Source organism: Phascolarctos cinereus, unplaced genomic scaffold, assembly GCF_003287225.1.
Source record: "Phascolarctos cinereus isolate Bilbo 61053 unplaced genomic scaffold, phaCin_HiC Scaffold_4;HRSCAF=312, whole genome shotgun sequence".
Classification (NCBI taxonomy): domain Eukaryota; kingdom Metazoa; phylum Chordata; class Mammalia; order Diprotodontia; family Phascolarctidae; genus Phascolarctos; species Phascolarctos cinereus.
Window position 1 is genome coordinate 86559860 of NW_027555847.1, and position 18904 is coordinate 86578763.

The following is an 18904-nucleotide window of genomic DNA, read 5'->3' on the forward strand; positions in this document are numbered from 1 at the left end:
GGCAAAGGAAACCAGTTCTATCCCAGTCCTCGAGGCTTTGTGGAAAAGGACATGACTTATGAGCCTAGAGACTGGTCAGGAGATGACCTTCTCCCAGATAATGAAAGGCCAGGCCACCAAGACCAGGGAAAGGAGCCCAGGCTAAGGGTGAGGGTGTCAGAAAGGTGATCTAAGAAAATGCAGGGAAATTGGGAGACAGGATCAGGAAGTGCTGAGTCTTGGGGGGCGGGAATTGCCCGGAGGGGAGGCTAACGTGAACCTAGCCAGCTTCTAAAAAGATACCATAGGGCCAAACTAGTCTAAACCTGGGTGGAAAGGAGACGCTCTCCCTCCCCTAAGAGGCCAGAATCATAAAAAAAAAATTAGGATTAAGGGCTGGAAAGGCCTTTAGAGATCAAAAAGGCTAACCTCTTTATTTTACAGAGGAAAACACTAAGGGCCTAGATGCAGCTAGTGACTCGTCCAAGGTCACGTCGGCAGTAAGGAAAAGAGTCTACATTTGAACTCCGATTGTGACCCTAAATCCAATGTCCTTTCTACTACAGGATGCTGGGCCTCGAGTTCAGGTCTTTTGACTGGCTTGTCTTCCATAGTTCCCTTGGGATGAAAAAGCAAGCCCTGGGCTGGTGACCCCAAGTCAGAGACTCAGGCCTCAGTTTCATCCCCAGACCTAGGCCAATCACACAGACACAGACCAGGGTCCCTTAGGCTCCCAGGGATCCAGATTCTGAGACCAATGGCAGAGGTGGCCCTACTGCCCCTTCTTTTTTCAGGATGGTGGCCCTGCTGGTTGAAAGGCACAGGTGGAAGCTTTCTGTGCCCTCTAAGCTCTGACGGCTTGATGAAAGAGCCTTTATGAGCCAAGATAAAAATCTCATCTCAGCGGTTTTCCTTTAAATTCTTTATGATTACTAAGAGGCTGGGAAGGCCAAGTAACATGATTTACTTACTGAGTATGCACTAGCAACTCTCAATGCCAATGAAAACCCAAGGCGGGGGGGGGGGGGGGGGGGGGGGGGGGGGAAAGGTAGATAAGCTAGATCTAGTGGGATCCGAAGGTTAACCCTAACCAGACCCCCCCTAAAGTCTCGGAACCCCGGTGGCTTTTGCCTAAAAAGATCCATCTCCCTAATTAGCTTTGCTCAGCCGGGGAACCTGGAACCCCTGAGTCCTTCCCTTGGCTCAGCCACTGACTCTGGAAGACCCACATGACCCGCTCTGGGCTGAGGGAGGAGTCCCATTCCCCTCCTTGGAGAGAAGGACTTCCCCATATTTCTCATTACAACCTCCTTCCCAAGCTTTCCTCCCAGACCAAAGGAGGGTAGGGAGGGGCTTTGATCTGATGAAGAAATTAATGCGCCTTTCTACAGAACCTTGGGGAGGGAGGCAGAACATGGGCTCAGGGATCAGACTCAGAAGACCTTGGGTTCAAATCCTATCTCTGTCACTTACTACCTGTGTGACTGTGGGCAAATCACTTGACCTCTCATGGCCTCAGTTTCCTCATCTGTAAAATGAGGGAGGGGGGCAGATTTAGAAGGCCTCTAAGGTCTCTTCCAGCTTCAAATATAACATACTGTGATTACTATTTACCATAGGCTTCACTCCTATCTAAAGCAAGGGAAGACAGTTCTCACCCTGTCCCCCAAGGCTCAAGGCTACCACGGGAAGGAATAAGATCTATAAGCCCAGAAGCTAGTCAGTACTTAGATGACCTTCTCCTCCAGCCAATGGGGAAGCCCAAGTGAGGAAAACAGGGCCAGGGAAGGAAGCCTAGATCCCTCTAGTCTGTAGTGCCAGGATTTGAACTCAAGTCTCCAGGGTCCAAGCTCTCTGGTATTTTCTGTTCCACCACAGCCAGCAGGAATAATAATGGCTCCTCTCCCTAAAGTTCCTTGGGTTTGCAAAGGGCCGCCCACGTAACAGCCCTCGGAAGAGGGAAGGAGTGTAGGCTTAAGAAGGACCTTCTCAAATTCTTGGAATACCCAAGTCACAAATTGAGGTACACAAAGCTGGAGGTTTCCAGGGCAAGCCTACTCTGCTCCTCTACCCCTGACACAGAGGCCACTGGTTATATTCACTCACTGTGCCTCAGGAGGGGCTCCCAAGGAGACAAACTCCCCACTTAACTCATTTCTAAACCGTTAGCCTAATGGCAGTGAAGGGCCATTAACTCAATCCTTAACACAATACACTCTCCTACCGAAGACCCCTCTTCCCCCACCAGAGCTAGCTAGGCCAAGGCCCAGGAGCCAGAGGCCTAGGCTGCTCCCTCTCCTCCAGGGAAGGAAGAAGGCTCTCACAACCAGAGCTTCCTCCAGATCACCCCCCCACGAGCTGGGGCCTGGGGGCCTTAGAGCCAGGAGGCACCTCTTTTAACTTTCAGCTCTTGTACTTACAACCTATTCCTATGATCCTAGTTTCCCCTATCACTTGTAGTGTGTGCCTGGACAAGTCACTTAAACTCTTTTGGATTCAGTTATAATCACCTATAAAATGGGGATGACAATACTTTCACCTACTTCACAGGATGAAATTATGTATAAATGGCTTTGCAATTTAGGCTTTATAAATGTCAGCTAGTGGGGATGGGACGGAATGGGATGAGATGGGATCGGATGGGATGGGGATGGAATGGAAGAAACTGTCCCTAAATCCAGAGGATGCAGGGGCTGAAAGAATGAGGTATTTTTATCTTGGAATCGAATAAAAATAGTTGCCTTCTTGTTTAGGGCTGGAGAGGAGGCTGGGCCTGGTAGAGGCTTACACCCAAGCACATAGCCACACCCCGTGCCCTTTCCTTGGGAAAAGGGATGGGAAGGAAGGGATGAGCCAGGAACCAACTCTGGAAACAACTCTGAGCTCATCCCTTCCCCTCCAGCCTGAGGGCCAGCTCATGCCAGAGGCAGGTAACACTCACCTCTTCTGCCCAAGAGCCACCCAGCCTCAGGGTCCTGGGCCCAAGATGCAGCCACTGGTTCCCTGGAGGGCAAGGACCACGATGCACCCTCCTGCACCCACATGGAGGTGCCTAGAAACCAGAGGGACTTCTGGATGGATGCAACCCTTCTCTGACCTGTCTCTCACTTACAAGTCCCACCTCTCCCTGATGGATCTGCCCCTGGCACAGTCAGCAGAAGCTGAGCCGGCTTCAGGGTCTCCCTTATTGATCACATCCTTTCAGGGTCTTTTTATTGTGTCAGGGTGGGCATCCTCTCCACTGATGTAAATCACTGTCCCTCAAAAGGGGGGGGGGTTTCAGAGGTTCCAGAGTTGTGGTGGCAGAAAAACTCCTCTGATGGCAACAGTTAGATAGGAACCTTTCCAAATTTAAAATAATAGCCTTTATCTCTTTAACAATAGGGTGTGCAAAAAGGGCAGCTAGGTGGCACAGTGGATACAGCGCTGGGCTTGGAATTAGGAAGACTTGTATTCCAGAGTTTAAATCTGACCTTAGACACTTACTAGCTGTGTGACCCTAGACACTTAATTCACTTAACCCTTTTTGCCTCAGTTTCCTCATCTGTAACATTAGCTGGAGAAGGAAATAGCAACCCACTCTTTGCCAAGAAAACCCCAAATGGGGCCACGTCTGAGAAATGACTGAACGACAACTGTGCAAAATGCTTTCATCAACACAGCCTTAGGAAGGAGGTGGTACGAGGAGAATCACATCCATTTAACAGATGAAGACACTGAGACCCACTGAGGTGAAAGGACTGCCAAAGCCAGCGTTTGGACCTCGTCCAAATCCAGTTCCCTTTCTGCCTGGCTCTGGGGGTATTTTTTCTGCCTCGCTGCTGCCTGGCCGGGAGTCTGGCCTCCAGTGCGGATTTGCTTGCTGGCTGTCTCCCCCATTAGATTATGAGCTGCTCCAGGCCAGGGACTACCTTTTGCCTCTTTTGTATCCCCAGTGCTTAGCATAGTGCCAGGTGGTAGTAGGCACTTAATAAATAGTTATTGACCGACTTGCTGGCCCCGCTTTAATTCAACAAATATATATTAAGTACCAATTGTTCCAAAGAGCCTAGCACCAGGGCAGGCTTCATTCCTAGCCCTGCGGTGACCCCCTCCAAGGGCAGGAAGGAGATGATTCCCGGTCTAGAATCCACCACTCCCTCATGCCTCAGTTTACCCCGACGAAAAGCAATTCCCTCGATTCCACCCCAACCCCACCAGCAGACCTCAGGAGACCTGGTTTTAGGACACCTCCTCCCTGCTACAACACAATTCTGAGTTCACAGCAGGGACAAGGGGTGTGGGGGCTTTACCTTCCTGGAGGAGGGTAAACATTTACAAGGACAGAACAATGGAGATGTGGGGCCTTCACACCTCCCCTGCTGCTTAATGGGCAGGTCCCAAAGACTGAGGCTATAGCTAGAATGGCTCCCAGCTAAGTTAAGTGCAGGGGTGGTGGTGGCAGCTTTTTAAATCCCTATTTAGTGTCTCAACCACAAGGAATTTTAAATGCTCCAACCCCTAGTTATCTGAGCAAGGGGAAGGAGGGAGGGAGGGAAGGCCAAGGGCTTTAGGGGCAATAATCATTAAGGGCCGATGGCCATGTTGTCCTGGAGTTCCTAATCTGTCTCGACAGTTACTAGTTCTGGGAGGATTTAACCTTTGCAGGTTCACCAAAATTTACTATATGAGTGACTCTGGACAAATCAATTAATTTCTCTGAGCCCCAGGTTCCTTATCTGCAAAATGGGGATAATACCTTCAGTAAGTGGGAATCAGGGTGACTAGGTGGTGCAAGAGATTAGAGCACCAGGCCTGGAGTCAGGAAGACATGTTCAAGTCCAACTACAATCTTGTACTAGCTGTGTGACCCTGGGCAAGTCACTCAACCCAGTTAGTTTCCTCTTCTGTAAAACGAGCTGGAGAAGAAATGGCAAACCACTCCAGTTATCTTTGCCAAGAAATCCCAAATGGCGCCATGAAGAGTTGGACATGATTGAACGACAATAAAAAGCAAGAATCAAGACAGATAAGCTATGTCAAACTTTGTGGACCTTTAAATGCTTTTTTGTAGTAGCAAAAACTGAAAATGAAGTAGATGACAACTGACAGGGAATGGCTTGCCAAACTGTGCTACATGTATGAGGAATGACAAATACAAACAATCCATAGAAGCAACAGAAGATTTATATGAAACGATGCAACGTGATAGAAGCAGAACCGGAAAAGCAACATATACAACGAGGGCAACAATGCAAAAGGAAAGAACAATAAAATTGAAACTGAATATTGTGAAATGATGACCATCAAGCATGGCCCCAAAAGAGATATAAGCATTTACCGCCCTCCCTTCATTGCTGAGGTGGGGGACTATGGGAATGGTGAACAGCATATAGGGTATCCCAAAAGTCTTAATGCAGTTTTAAGCTTCAATAGCTTAATTACCCATTACTCCCTCTTCACACACTCCCAGGGTTTGACAGCTTAAAACCCAAATCAAGACTGTTGGATCACCCTGTAAGTACTAACTTGAATGATGTGGTGGGTGGGTGGGTAGGTACCTTTGTCATCTCTCTCTCTCTCTCTCTCTCTCTCTCTCTCTCTCTCTCTCTCTCTCTCTCTCTCTTATTCTTTAGGAGGTGAGAAGGGGTGTCTTAGGAAATGAAGGTGATGGAAAAACAAAAGATATCAATAGCTTTAAAAAAAAAGATCAACAAACCTTCAAGTGCTATTCAAAGACAGCTAGTATTGACACTATTATTATTCTAGTTCATCAGCCCCCTCCTCTCTAATCTCATAGTTATCTAGCTCAGGCTCTCATTTCTTCTCTCCTTTCACCTCTAAGAGCCTGCTACCTGGTCTACCTGCCTCTAATCTCTTCTCCCTCCAATCCATTCTCCAAATCTTCTTATCACCGGGTTATAATCAGAGGATTGAAAACTGAAAGGGACCTTAGATCACCTATTCTCACTTCATGGTAGGTTCTATCCTGAAGCATCTCTGACTGCAGAAGTCTTCCCACCAAGGCTCAGCTCAGGGGCTACCTTTCCTACATGAAGTACACACACACACACACACACACACACACACACACACACACACACACACACGCACGCACGCACGCACGCATGCACGCACGCACGCACGCTAAAAGGAATCTCTCCCTCTCTTGGGAAAGTGCTCAGAGTACTCTGCCTGGACCTCTCCTCCCCTTCATATCCACCTCATTCTCAGAGGACATGTAAGTGCCTGCTGGGTAGCGGGCACAGTGCTTAGCACTGAGGATACACAGACAAAAAACGACACCATCCCAGACTTCCAGAAGCTGGCATTTCCTGGAGGAGATACATCTATACAGCTAATAAATACAAATATATATACAATGTAAACACAATTTACTTTCAGGGCAAGAGTCAGGAGCTGTTTGAGGAACAGGGATCAGGAAAGGGCCCAGGGAGGAAGCATGGCCTGAGCTGAGATTGGAAGAAAACTAGGAATTATTTCTAAGAGGTAGAGATGAGGAGACAGTGCATTCCAGACATGAGTGAGGGCCTATACAAAGCCTCTGAGCCAGGAGATGGAATATACTGAATGATGGACAGGGAGTCAGTGGGTCAGGACCTTGGGAGAGTATGAAGGGAGTAATGAGACAGAAGGCTCGAAATGCAAACAGAAAAGTTTGCATTTGATGGTAAAGGCATCAGAGTGCCCCTGACGCAGGGAAGTGATGGTCAGCTCTCTTGGCAGGTTTATTCTTCCATATATCCCTCAAGTTGGGGGATAAGCTTCTTCAGGACAAGACTCTATTGAATCTACCTTTATATTATCCCCAATATTGTTTGGGGTCTTGAATATATTGTAATAAATGCTCATTAAATTAAATTGTGAACATTTTTTTTAAAAATTAATGTTAAAGATTGTTTTACATACCATTGGGAAATACTTCATGAAATAAATAAAAATAAATTAAATTGGGAAAGGAGGTATACCAAGGGAATCAAGATTTGGGGAAATGATTTGCAAAGATTCTTAAATCCTGCTCAAAATTCACTTCTTTCAAGGAAGCCCACTACTATACTTCCCCCCTCCTCCCACCTTCTGCCTAGATAGCAATTAACCCTTTGCACACCTACAGAATCCCCCCATTTCAAAGTTAGGAAGGACTATTCTATTTTGCACATGGAGAAACAGAAGCCACCTGTTGCTTTCTATTCACTAATAATTTTCTTCTTTCCTCTTGTGAGCTGCCTTTCCCCTCATACCAAGGGGCTCCTTGAGGGTGTGGGCCACCCCCCCTTCTGCTTCTGGCTCTTGGCTCACTGAGGGCAGGGTCCTTTGCATTCTACCCTCCTAGCTCCTCCCACAAATTGAGTGTTCCACCAGGGTGAGAGTGAGGGTGAGGCTCCATCCCTTTTCCCTGTTTTTTCCCTGGCACAGGAGCCCCTGGCCAAGTCCCCACAGAATGGAGAGGGAGAGTTGCCTCAGCTCGGTCTCAGTTCAGGTTCCTGCCTTTGTTTTTTATCTAACGCCCCTCGGCGACACTGCTCTGTTCCCTCCTTATCAGGGCCAGACTGAGTTGGCCCCTTACTCCATCATCTCCTGTTATAGAGTGTTCCGCCAGAGACGGAAACTTGGTCTCAGAGCTCAGAGCCAGGCCATCCCTCTCACCTCTATATCAGCTCCCCAGTTTCCACCCCATACTTAACTCCCCAACTTTCCCTGACCACAGGAGGACACCTCTGGGTTTGCCTGGGGATGCCCCTCACCATTAGGGAACAGCAAATTTCTGAGCAATTCAAACAGAACCAGAGGAACCCTTTGAGGTTATCTGGACCAATTCTCTCATTTTCCTGAGGCCTAGCATGACCTGCTTGTCTGATGATATAAAAAGATAAGAAAAAAAAAAGATCGAGGCAGAGCTGGGGACCTGGACTGACATCCCCTGATCCCAAGTCCAGTCCTTTTAAAAATTAAAATCCTAGAATGTTTTCTCCTTTGCAGGGAACTCAGGAGATCAAGTGCCCAGACTGCTATTTGGATGGGTTGTTCTGGGCAAGTCACCAGAGGTCTAAAGGCCTTAGGTCATATTTCCTGGACATGGGGACATCACTGCCCTTCTTAACCTCGTGTTAGGGAGGAAAAGAAGGGAGAGGCATGGGTTCAAGGAGTCCTCCTGCCCTTTCCTCCCAACCAGGTCTGGCTCTAGGCTGTCCGCTGCCTTCTCTTAAACTTTCATGGGATTAGATCTGGGGTGTAGCTTCCTTTCCCCTAGGTCTGAGTTAGGACCTGCCCTATCCCCATTTCTAGATGAAATATCCCTGAACTTCTAGGCCCCAAAGGCACTAACCTGACATGGGTAAGCCAAGAACATGACATCCTTTAGGGCATTGTGGGCAGAGAGGAAGGGAAGGGAATACACACTGATAAAGCACTTATGTGCCAGGCATTGAGATGAGCGCTTCATAAATATCTCATTTGATCCTCACAACAACCCTGTAAAATAGATGCAGTTATTCTCCCCATTTTACAGTTGAGGAAACTGAGGCAAATAGAGGTTAAGTGACTTGTTTAGGATCATACAGCTAGGAAGTATCTGAAGCAGGATTTGAACTCATATCTTTCTGACTGTAGGCCCAGCACTCTGTCCACTGCCCCACCTAGCTGCAGGATGCCTGCCTGACTTCTATTCCTAGCTTTGATGCCAGCTTTCCCTTGGAACAAATCGTTCATTTCCCTCCCTGTGCCTCAGTTTCCCCTCTGTGAAGTAGATCTGAGCCCCCTGCTTCAGCATGTAAAATGCCGTGGGTCCAGATGCTCACATCTATTATCTCATCTGTGGCCAGAGTCGAGGCTGAATTTCCTTTCAACCAGAGGATAGTAGCATAAGACCAGGGGGCAAGGATCCCAAGATAGGACCAAAATGACTCTCTGATGAGGAGAGCTGGCCCTGAGAGCCTGGGCTCCCCTCCCCTTCAAGGGCTCTTTTGAGGGAGGTGAATCTCCAGACCTTTCAACATATAGGCAGGGCAGCCAAACAGCTTCCTCTCTTCTGAGGTGCTGATTTGGTTAGTGGGGGGCAGATCAGGCAAGGCACTTACCCACTATCTGCCTCTGTTTCCTCAACTGTAACGTGGGGAAAATAATAGCACCTGTCTCACAGCGTTGTTGATCATATTTGCAAAACACTTAGAACGATGGCTGACACACAGCAGGTGCTTAATAAATGCTTGTTCCCTTCCCCTTCTCTACCTCAGTTGAAGCCACAGATTTCGGAGCCCATCCCTTTAGGCCTACCCTGACTTATGCCCCTGAGATGCAGACAAAAATTCCCATTTTGATAACACTTTGCAGTCTACAGAGTGAACTTCTGACAACCAGCATGCAAGGCTGGTAGCATAGATATAATCATTTTCCCCACCCCACTCCCCCTTTTACAAATAAGGAAACTGAGGCCCAGAGGTGAACGGTTTTGCTCTCAGTTGCATGGCTTGTCAAGCGTTCTGCTTCTAAATCCAGGGCTCTTTCCAGCATGTCCTCCAGGAAACGAACAGGCCATTCTCTCATGGAACAACACCAGCCTGAGAAGCATTTACATCGTGCAGGCAGCAGCCCAGGGCATTGAACACTATGCTAAGCTTCACAGCGAAGGGGCAGGGAGAAAGAGAAGAATGAGTGGTCTTCCAGAGCTAAGGGCTGGCTATGTAGGCAGAAGGGAAAAGGAAGAGAGGGGGCGGCCGGCCGGCATCCCTCCGATTTATTAATCAGCTGCTGTATAAAAGTGGGGCTGACAGGGCCGGGTGGAGGTGTCAGCAGAATAAATCTCTCACCTTTTGGGGCCTGGGCTGGCCATTGAGGAGGCGGGGGAGTTGAGGGGATTTCACAGTCCTAAGTGATTAACTCTTCCTCCTCCCATTTCTCAAACCCCACAGCTCAGCAGTTTCCCTGGCTCCTGGCCCCTGCCCCCTACCCACCCCTGCTGAGCCTCACCAGAGGGAAAGAGACTCCACACAAAAGTTATCGAGGCAGAAAAGCTGATTAAAGACAGCTCACTTCCCTGATCTGTTGAAAATACCAGCTCAAGGGAAACCTGGAAATGGTCCTGTCCAGAGGGGACTCAGCCTGAGCCCTCCAGGAATCTCAGACCCTAAAGAGCTTCGGGGAGGTAAGCAGATAAAGGACTAGTCCTGGGGCCCACAGCTCACTGGGCCCAGCTACATTAGCTGGAGCACACAGGCCCCTGTCTCTGTTGGGGTGACCACATCCTTCCCAGCCCTGGGAGTCTCAGGTCCATAGATACCAAGTGCACACAAATGTCCCTGGAAGGGGAGAAATGCCCTGACATCTGGATCTCCAGGGAAGCTTAGAAAGTCTAATAAAGCCAGCCGGTACAAGCACATACTTACCCCAGTGATTTTCACGGCCCACAATTCCTACCAGGTCCCAGTGGGTAGGAATCCAATCCAATCCCACCCCCTAGGAAGGCTCCCCTGATTGCTCCAGCTCACTTTTGACCTCTCCCCCTTCCCTCCCATGGCCCTTTAAATCTTAATCACACACCTAGCCATTAGCAAAGCCATGGAATCATAGAAATCTAGAAGAGCCTACAGAGAGGAAGACTAGACCCCAGAGGAGGGAAAGTGACCAATCCCAAGTCATACAGGAAGTTAGTAGCAGAGTAGGGACTGAAACATGCCCCCTCACTCCCAGCCCAATTCCACCTACTATCCCAGCTGCCTGTTGTCATTGGTTCTCTGTGCCCTGGGTTCAGGTTCTGCCTCCCCATCCCAGACTGTGAGCTCTCTGAAGGCTGAGCCTCCACCTGCCCCTTCTCTGCCTCCTCGAGCCCCATCCCCATAGAATGGATTGGAGAACAAGGCTGAACAACAAGGGGCCTCTGCTCATGCCTACTGAGTGGCCGATGGGCTCCCTGACTGCTCTCCAATACTATCCTCCTAAAGACAAACGAGAAACCCAAGAATCACTGGGAGGGGAGGACGGGCGAGGTAAGCCCACCGCCACCGCCACCACCACCACCACCACCACCACCACAATGCTGACCTGTCAAGCCCATTGTGTCCGGGGACCTGGGAGAGGCATTCTTCTCCCTAGACTGGCTCTCAGGGGGCCCAGACTGACCCCATCACTTCTTAATCCTCCATGTCCATGGACTGGGGACAGTGCCATGGGAAATCCCAAGCCCCCACATCGCTAGCAGAGAACCCAAACGTCGCTCCATTTTGGTTCCATAACACGATTATCCTTCCTGCCTCACTTAGTCTGGCTCAAACAAAGATGAGGTTGGGTCTGCCTTGCCAAGGCTTGTACAGATGAAGGGGAAGCCTGGGATTCTATTCTGACCAAAGAAGATTCCTAAACTGGCAAATCTGCAGGTATGGATGATTGAGAACCATCTCTTACCTTTGAAGGAGAGCTGGACCCTGGGGGTGGCAAAGAGGTAGTCCTTGGTAAGGGCAGCAGGCCAGGCCCCAGTCAGCAGGGAGGCCCAGAAGAGGAGGACAGTGGCGGGCATGATGGGGTACATCTGAGGGTGAGGGAGGCAAACGTGGCCCTTGGGATACCTGGAGACAGAATCTAAGTCAGGATGGATGGACAACTCCCACATGAGTGACATACAGAGGTTCTACCACCACCACCACCACCACCACCACCGGGACCAAAAGAACAATCTCACCAAAGGTTTAAGTAGGGAGAGCTTTGATCACTAGGGTTGTCTTAGTCTATACCGTCTGGACAAAGAGGCCTTGTTGTCAATATCTCCAACACTCCCCACCCCACCTCCCACCTGTTTACTTATCCTGGCCCCGGCAAACCTAGTCCAGGGCTAAGGATCTAGGGTCTGAGTCTCCCAAAAGGTCCCCCATTCTCCCTATCTTCCCCACTTCCAAATAAAAGGAGGGTCTGGCCCTTTGTTAAGGAAGCCCAAACCATTCTTATCAGACCAAAGGAATCAGGAGGGTCCCCCTCCCCTCCCCTTGACAAAAGGGGCTGTTCCCCTTCCAGCCAGGAAAGGAAAGGAAGAGAGATGGGGCCATTCTCAGCCACCTCAGCCAAGCCATCTCCTCCCAACTGAAAAAACCTGGATTTGATTATTGAAGGGAGTTGGGGGGGGGAATGGAGAGGCGGGAGGAAAGGAGAGAGACAAGGAATAGGTAGGGGTGAGGGAAGACACAGAGAGAGACAGACTGACAAAGATACCCAGTGAAATAGAAGAAGGGTTAGAAAGGGGAGCAGAAGAAGCCTCCAATGCAGGAAGAATTCTGAGCCTGCAAATGGAGGAATCGCCCGCAACTGCAGCAAGAGAAATGCAGATCTGAGGCAAAGGAGAACTTCCGGGTGAGGTCAGATTCTCTGGGCACAATGAGGAGGAAGATGGGCTGAAGGCCGGAGAAGGGGCCAAGAGACAGGCTCCCACTTCCCATAGAGCACCTGCTCTTTGCCCAGAGCCATCCCAGCCAGTGCCCCAGCACAACTTTCACCCCCCAACTCATCTCCTCCACTCCCCAAACCAGCCCCACTTCAGATCTGTGTTTTTCAAATATTGTCTCCCCAGCAGGCTGGCTGTTTGGGGAACGCCGCCCACACCAGGTGTCCAAGCAGACTGCTTCCTAACCAGACTGTGCCGATTGGCAGAGGCAGTGGTGCCAACTCCCTCCCTCTATGGGGAGGGGGTACTTGGCATGGAAATCCAACCTCCCCACCCCCCAGGACTGGAGCCTGCTCAGCCCTACATTCTCCTGGCTGGACTCCAGGGAATTAGAACCTGACCCTTTGGGTGACTGAAGGGAAATATATCAAGACAATTTAGAGCCACAAGAGCTCTTCAAGACCATTAGTCCAAGCTCCTCATTTTACAGATGAGGAAACTGAGGCCCAGAAATAGGAAGGGACCTGCTCAGGGTCAAATAGGTAAAGAACAGCAGGGATAGGGGATTTGAACCCAGACTTTCTGATTCTACATAGTGTGCTCTCTCCACTACCCTAGCTAGGCCAAGTCTCTGCCCAGCTGTTAAACGAATGAGGCATCAGGGAGGCAGGCCTCTGCCTCCTGCATCTGTGTCTGTCCCTATCTTCACTTAGACTTAAGGGCCACCTACTGAATTGGTGAGTGAAGGGCTGAGGACTAGGAGGGTCTAGGGAACTCAAGAGTGGAGGTGGGGTTTGGGGCAAGCAGATGGACATGGCCTATGTTGGTACAGTCTCCAACACCCTAGGTCACATGTGCACACCCATCTTCACACCCAAGAACGCAGTACTGAGTCTGGGCCTTCCTCTTGCCAGGGAATCTTAATTCAGGATTAGGCTGCCAAAGTGCCTGCTTAAGACTGTGTGACTTTGACTAAGTCCTTTCCCGTCTTTGGACCTTAATTACCTTATCTAGTAAAACAAGAGGGTTAATAATCTGGCTTCTACTCCTCCCCTCCATTCAGCTTTGGTAATGAAGTTTCTGATGGTGTGTCATTGAAACACAGCCTTTTAATTAATTAAATTAATGCGATGTGAGGCATTCTACAAATTCCTCAATTCTGGCTAAGAAAACAAACAAGGGGGTTAGAGTAACTGATCATTAAGAGCTCTTTATTCTGTTCTAAGGGCATCGGCACTGGGGTTTGGAGACCTGGGATCTGCCACTCATCAGCTCTGGGTGACCCTGGGCAAATCACTTCTCTCTGAGCGTCGGTTAACTCCTTTGTAAAAAGAGAGGTTGGCGAAATCGAACTGTTAAGGATCATCTATTTCAGGCTAGACGGGAGCCTCGTATTGGCCATCCAGGCCAACCTCCTCATTTTACAGATGTGGAAACCAAGGCCCCAAAAGGTAGTGACTCAGTTGTAATCACAAGGATAAGGAGCAGCAAAGCTTAGATCTGTATGCAAGCCTTCAGACTCCAAATCCAGCAAAACGCTTCAGGCACTGAACTGTCAAGGCTAGTGATGCTAACCTGGGTTAGTGGGTCTGTCCTTGTGGCAGAGGGGAGGCAAGAAGGAACAACAGGAACCCCGGACCCTGGGCTCCTGCCTCTTAGATATGGAAGACTCAGAATATCATAGCTGGAAGAAAACTATGAAGCTTTAGCCCTTGGTTTTACAGGTGAAGAACTCAAGGCCCAGAGACAAGACAGGATCAGCTTAAATTTAGGCATCAAGTTAGTGGGCAGGGTTGAGAATCCTCAAACTCCACTAAAAAAAATGTTCCAAGATCCCTGGTTTATCAAGCTCCCTCTTCCTGCCCCCCAACAATATCTGCAGGGGCATAAGATCAGGAAGCTCAGGCCCTTTCCAGAGCTGGGCAGAGGAGAGGGAGGGAAACATAGTCCACCAGGAATTGGAAGTGAGATGGGTCACTGACTTCCTAACTGGCCACAGAGCCTATATACCTCAGTTTCCATGACTGTAAGCTGTCTCTCAGCAGGGGAGGGAAAGGGTTAAAGTAAATAGAGATTTTTGGAAAGATCAGAGCAGAAGAGAGGAAGGAAGACCTGGGAAGAGGAGGGTACTACCACCCTCCTGCCCTACCCCCACCCCACCCCTTAATACACATATTCCTAAGTAGCTCTGTCCCTTTAAGCAGGGTGGAGGGAGGTGGGAAGGGGCCACCCGTTCCAGAGCAGGGATTCTGTGTGTTTCTTTAACCTGTCAAATTGAGACAAGTTGATGAAGCTGCATTTTATCCTGGGGCTGAAGCCAGGGGCCCTCAGCAATCCTGACAGGGACACCCCTACTCCCCCACCCACTGCACTGAACAGCCTGCTGCCCAGCCCCCACCAGCCTGGGTGGAGGTAGGGGAGAGAGAAAGAGAGGAAGAAGGGAAAGAGGAAGAAGAAGGAGGCATTGTCTGCTGTCCCTCTTGTCTCCTACTTCCATCTCCACCCCCTTGGACCAGACCAGGCCCAGACCCATGCCTGCCCCTGCTCCAAGGACCCCCCTTTTCCCTCTGGACCCATCAGGGTTCCCCCAAACCAATCCAATCGGGTGAGTTAGGGCCAAGGATGCTCCCTCTGCTCCTGCCGCCACCGCCTGGGAGCCCGCCTGAGCCCGCTAGCTAGCTAGAGTGGGTGAGCGAGCGAGCGGGTGAGGGAAGGAGGGAGGGGAGGGAAGCAAACAAAGAAAAAGAGAACTGAAGAGCTGGGGGAGAGGGGGGCAGAGGGGAAAGGGGGGCTAAGCCGAGGAGGAGGAGGCGGAATCTAGCCAGGCACACATAGAGGCCAAGGACGGGACTCAACAGGACAGGCTGGCCCAGCCAGTTCCTGGAGCAGCCACTGCTGCTCCCGCCTTCTCAGGTGTGTGTTTGGGGGCACAAGGTTAATGGAAGGAAAGGCCCAGCTTTACCAGGGCACTGCCAACCCAAGAAATGCCCTGTCCAGCTGGAGAAGGTTCTTTGAGAAGACAGACCGGCATAAACTCAGAAAATCACGAACCATCACTGGGTGCCAGGCTGTTCTTTCACCCCACCCCACCATACCTCACCGATGATAACCCAGTGTTGCTGAACTGGAAGCCTAAGATTGAATCCTTAGAGAAGTTTTTTTGGCTGAGACAGAGGGTGGGAGAAAAGGACAAAATCCAGGCATCCCTAATCCCAACACCCTCCCCCACCACCAAGAGGCCAACTATGTTAATGGGGACCCAAGAATCTTGATCTCTCCAAAGAGTACTGCCCAGCTACCCAGGGAATTCTCCCCCTTTTCGAACTCTCCATCTCCCATTTTGCTCCCAATTCTTCCAGTACCCTGTACCCCCATCCTGCCCACTCCTACCTTCTTCAGAATCTGCAGCCTAGACTTCATACCTGAAATCCCAACTCTCTCCACCCACCCACCCCATACAGGGCAGGGTCTCCCTAAGCCTAGGCAGGCCCCCTCCTGCAGATCCACTTCAGTCTTACAGAGGCCCTGCCCAGCCTCCCCCAGCCCTAGGGACACATTCCTACATCTGCAAAGGAATTGTAGCCTGTGAAGTACTGGGGAAGAGACAATTTCATGTGCCTTCCTGGTCTCCATCCCTCCACGGAACATTCCTTCCCAGCAATGGGAATGGAACCTCAGAATTGCCTTCAGTCTCCATCTATGCTCCCCTAAATTAATGCCAACATTCCCAGGTTAAATGGCTGGACACTAGAAACCCTACTGCCCCCCCCATTTCTGTCACAGGGCAGGGTCTCCCACCAACCCAGGCTCTTCCTCATTAACCCCTTCCTCAAATTCCAGAAACTAACAAGAAAGCTGGGTCTCTGCATCTGCTCAGTGAGACACTACCACCTTCTTTAAGCCTCAGTTTTCCCATCTGTAACATGGGAAGAAACAGCCATTATTTCTTTAGGCTAGCTTTTCCTCTGAATGTGCTAGAGGGCAATTTCTATACTCATAGCTAATTGCCATTATTGAAGGCTTAGCATTTTTCCCCAAGTCTTACCCCCCCCCCAAAAAAATCCCACAACCAAACCCTAGTCTAGTCTGCCCTGGCCCCACCCAGAAAAGAAATCAGTATGGCACAGCAGAAAAGAGTTGGTTTTGGAATCAGAAGGCTCATATGCCTACTCAACGATTTCCTACATGTCTATAGGCAATTTATCTTTTTTTTTAACCTCAGTTTCCTAAATCTATAAAATAGGGACTTTAGACTAGATGAGCTCAAGGTCCCTTTCAGCTCTCAATTCTATGAGGGAGCAGCTGCTCAGACAACCCTCACATTTCAGAGTTGGAAGGGACCTCTGAGATCAGCTAATTTCACTTGCTTTCAGCTCCTGCCCCCTGTACCAGGTCCAAGGATATCTCTGGCCCTTCCAAGTTTCTGGAGTCTAACAGAGATGAGTCTGGAGGTCCAACATGTCTGAGTTCCTTCAGTTTTACCCATCCTCCCTCTGGCAACCATTTCTCCCTCTGCATGTGGGCATGATGTAGGCAAGCAGTATGGAGATGGAGTTATGAAGGAGTTAATTGGCCAGCAGTGCAGCTATTTGAAGAATTAAGTGTTATTTACCCAGCCGGCCCGCTCCTTCTGTAGCCCTCCCCTTTTCTTCCCTCTCTCTGACTGATAGGACCCAAGTCTGTTGGGTTGTCTGGCTGTCTGGCTGTCTCTTTTTGCTCCTTCGTTCCATCTTCCCATCTTCCTTCATCAGACCATGGACCTTGACTTTTGAGTCCTAGCCACAGTATTTTCCTCTTCCCATTTCACAGACTGGGCCTCAAGCTGATATGTGGCAGCAATGACTCCTGGGTCCTCTTCCCAGAGATTCTGCCACCACCCCACTCCTTATTCAGCCTCTTCCCTGAAGGTCTGGATTATGATAGCCCCACTCCCTCCATATCTGAATTATTTCCCCACTTAGCACCCCCTCTCCCATTGATACAAATAGCCTTGGTCTCCCCAGCCCTAGGGTCTCCCACTAATAACAGTCACAGAAACAACAAACAGGCAGATGTGGGAGCAAAATTGGCAGATATGTTCAGGAAGTCTGTTGGTGGTACAGCAGAGAAGGGATTCTCCCATCATTCCACCCCCCCCACCCCCAACATACACACACCATCATAGTGCTTAGCTCCCCCTTCTTTCTAAATTAAGTCGGGGGAGGGGTGTGAGAGGAAATGGAGACAAGGTGTTTTACAGCTCCTCCCCCCTCCCACTACCACCTTTTCCTGATGCTCAAACTAGGTCCCTTCTCTTTCCCCAGTCAGGTCGAAAAAGGAGAAAGGGACTGGATTGCCAGGGAGGTCTCAAGGAATGCTGGGCCAAAAGCCTTAGTAAGTTTTCACCCAATGTCCCTCCTCTTCCACTGTCATCAATTTCCCCAACACTTTTTTCCTGACCAGATCTCCCCCCCTCCCTTTCCCACTACCTAGTAAATCCCTCATAAGTTTCACCCAATGTCTCCTCCTTCCACGGTCACCAATTTCCCTAACATTTTTTCTGCTCCACCCACTCCCTTTCCCACTACCACCACATTTCACAGAAGAGGAAACTGAGGCACAGAAGTTGATAAGCTCCCCTGGAAGCTCCTGGGCAGGGGTGGTGGGGATATTTCACCGATGGGAAAGTGGGGATCTGTGCTGGGAAAAATATTCCGCCCCTTGGGCTCCCTTCTCCCCAAACACAGGGCCAGCCTGAGTGGAGGAGGGGCCGCTAGGGTCCACTGCCCCCAAGATCCAGCTTAGGAAAGTTACTGCCTCAGCTCTCAATCACGCAGAGACTGAGGTGCTTCTCCACCCCACCCCCAAAGCCTACGTTTGAGGCCCTCAAGGAGTTAACGAAACCTCTACTCTGGTTTAAATGGGGGGAGAGATCACGTCACGCCCCCCTCTAAGGGGCCCACCTGGTCTAGCCCTTCTCAATTCACCGAGTGTTGGGCGCGCGGGTCTGTCCCAGTCAGTTCTGTCTGAGCCCCGTACTCTCTTCCTTACTCCTACCCCCCAAGGCAGGAGTCCTGGCCCAGTACTTTCCCCGATGCAAGCCCAGTGGGGGATTGGGGAGCAGACTCGAAGGACTTCAGCCTAGTTGGAGCGGGGAGGGGGCGCAATTAGGGGCCCCCAGTCCTGCCCACTTGGGGAGCCTGCAAGAGCCTCCCCCGTTTCTGGCCCCACTCACCTTTCCCGAGGCGCAGGCGGCGGCGACGGCGGCGGCTCCCAGGCTCGGTGTCCGGCCCTCTCAGCCCAGCCAGGGCTCCCCACCAGGGCCCCCCCCCAGCCGAGCCCCCTGCCCTCCCCCCAGTAAGGCCCCGCCCCGCACCTAGCGGGCCCCCCCGGCCATGCCCGCTAGGCGCCCAAGTGCTCGGGCCCGCTCCGCTCCGGGCTGGCTTCAGTGGCTGCCCCAAGAATCCATGCGGGGCACGGGCTAGGGGCGCGGGACAGAGTCAGGGACAGCGGCACGAGGCGGGCCGGCCACGGGAGCCGCCTCCCCCGGGACGGGCTGACTGCGCCCCCTGGACCGCGCGC

General features: G+C 50.7%; 1 protein-coding gene across 2 annotated transcripts in view; it reads right to left on the bottom strand.

Moving 5' to 3' along the window:
• The window catches only part of SEMA3F (semaphorin 3F), a 64179-nt gene extending 45542 nt beyond the window's left edge, over window positions 1-18637 (bottom strand). For both annotated transcript variants that reach the window (XM_078152363.1, XM_020999155.2), the window contains exons 1-2: window positions 18558-18637; window positions 11377-11537 (exon numbers count right to left, since the gene is read on the bottom strand). In XM_078152363.1, the coding sequence (XP_078008489.1) occupies window positions 11377-11500 (124 nt within the window). In that variant the 5' untranslated portion in view covers window positions 11501-11537; window positions 18558-18637. The remainder of the gene's footprint in view (window positions 1-11376; window positions 11538-18557) is intronic.
• Between the last annotated feature and the right edge of the window lie 267 nt (window positions 18638-18904).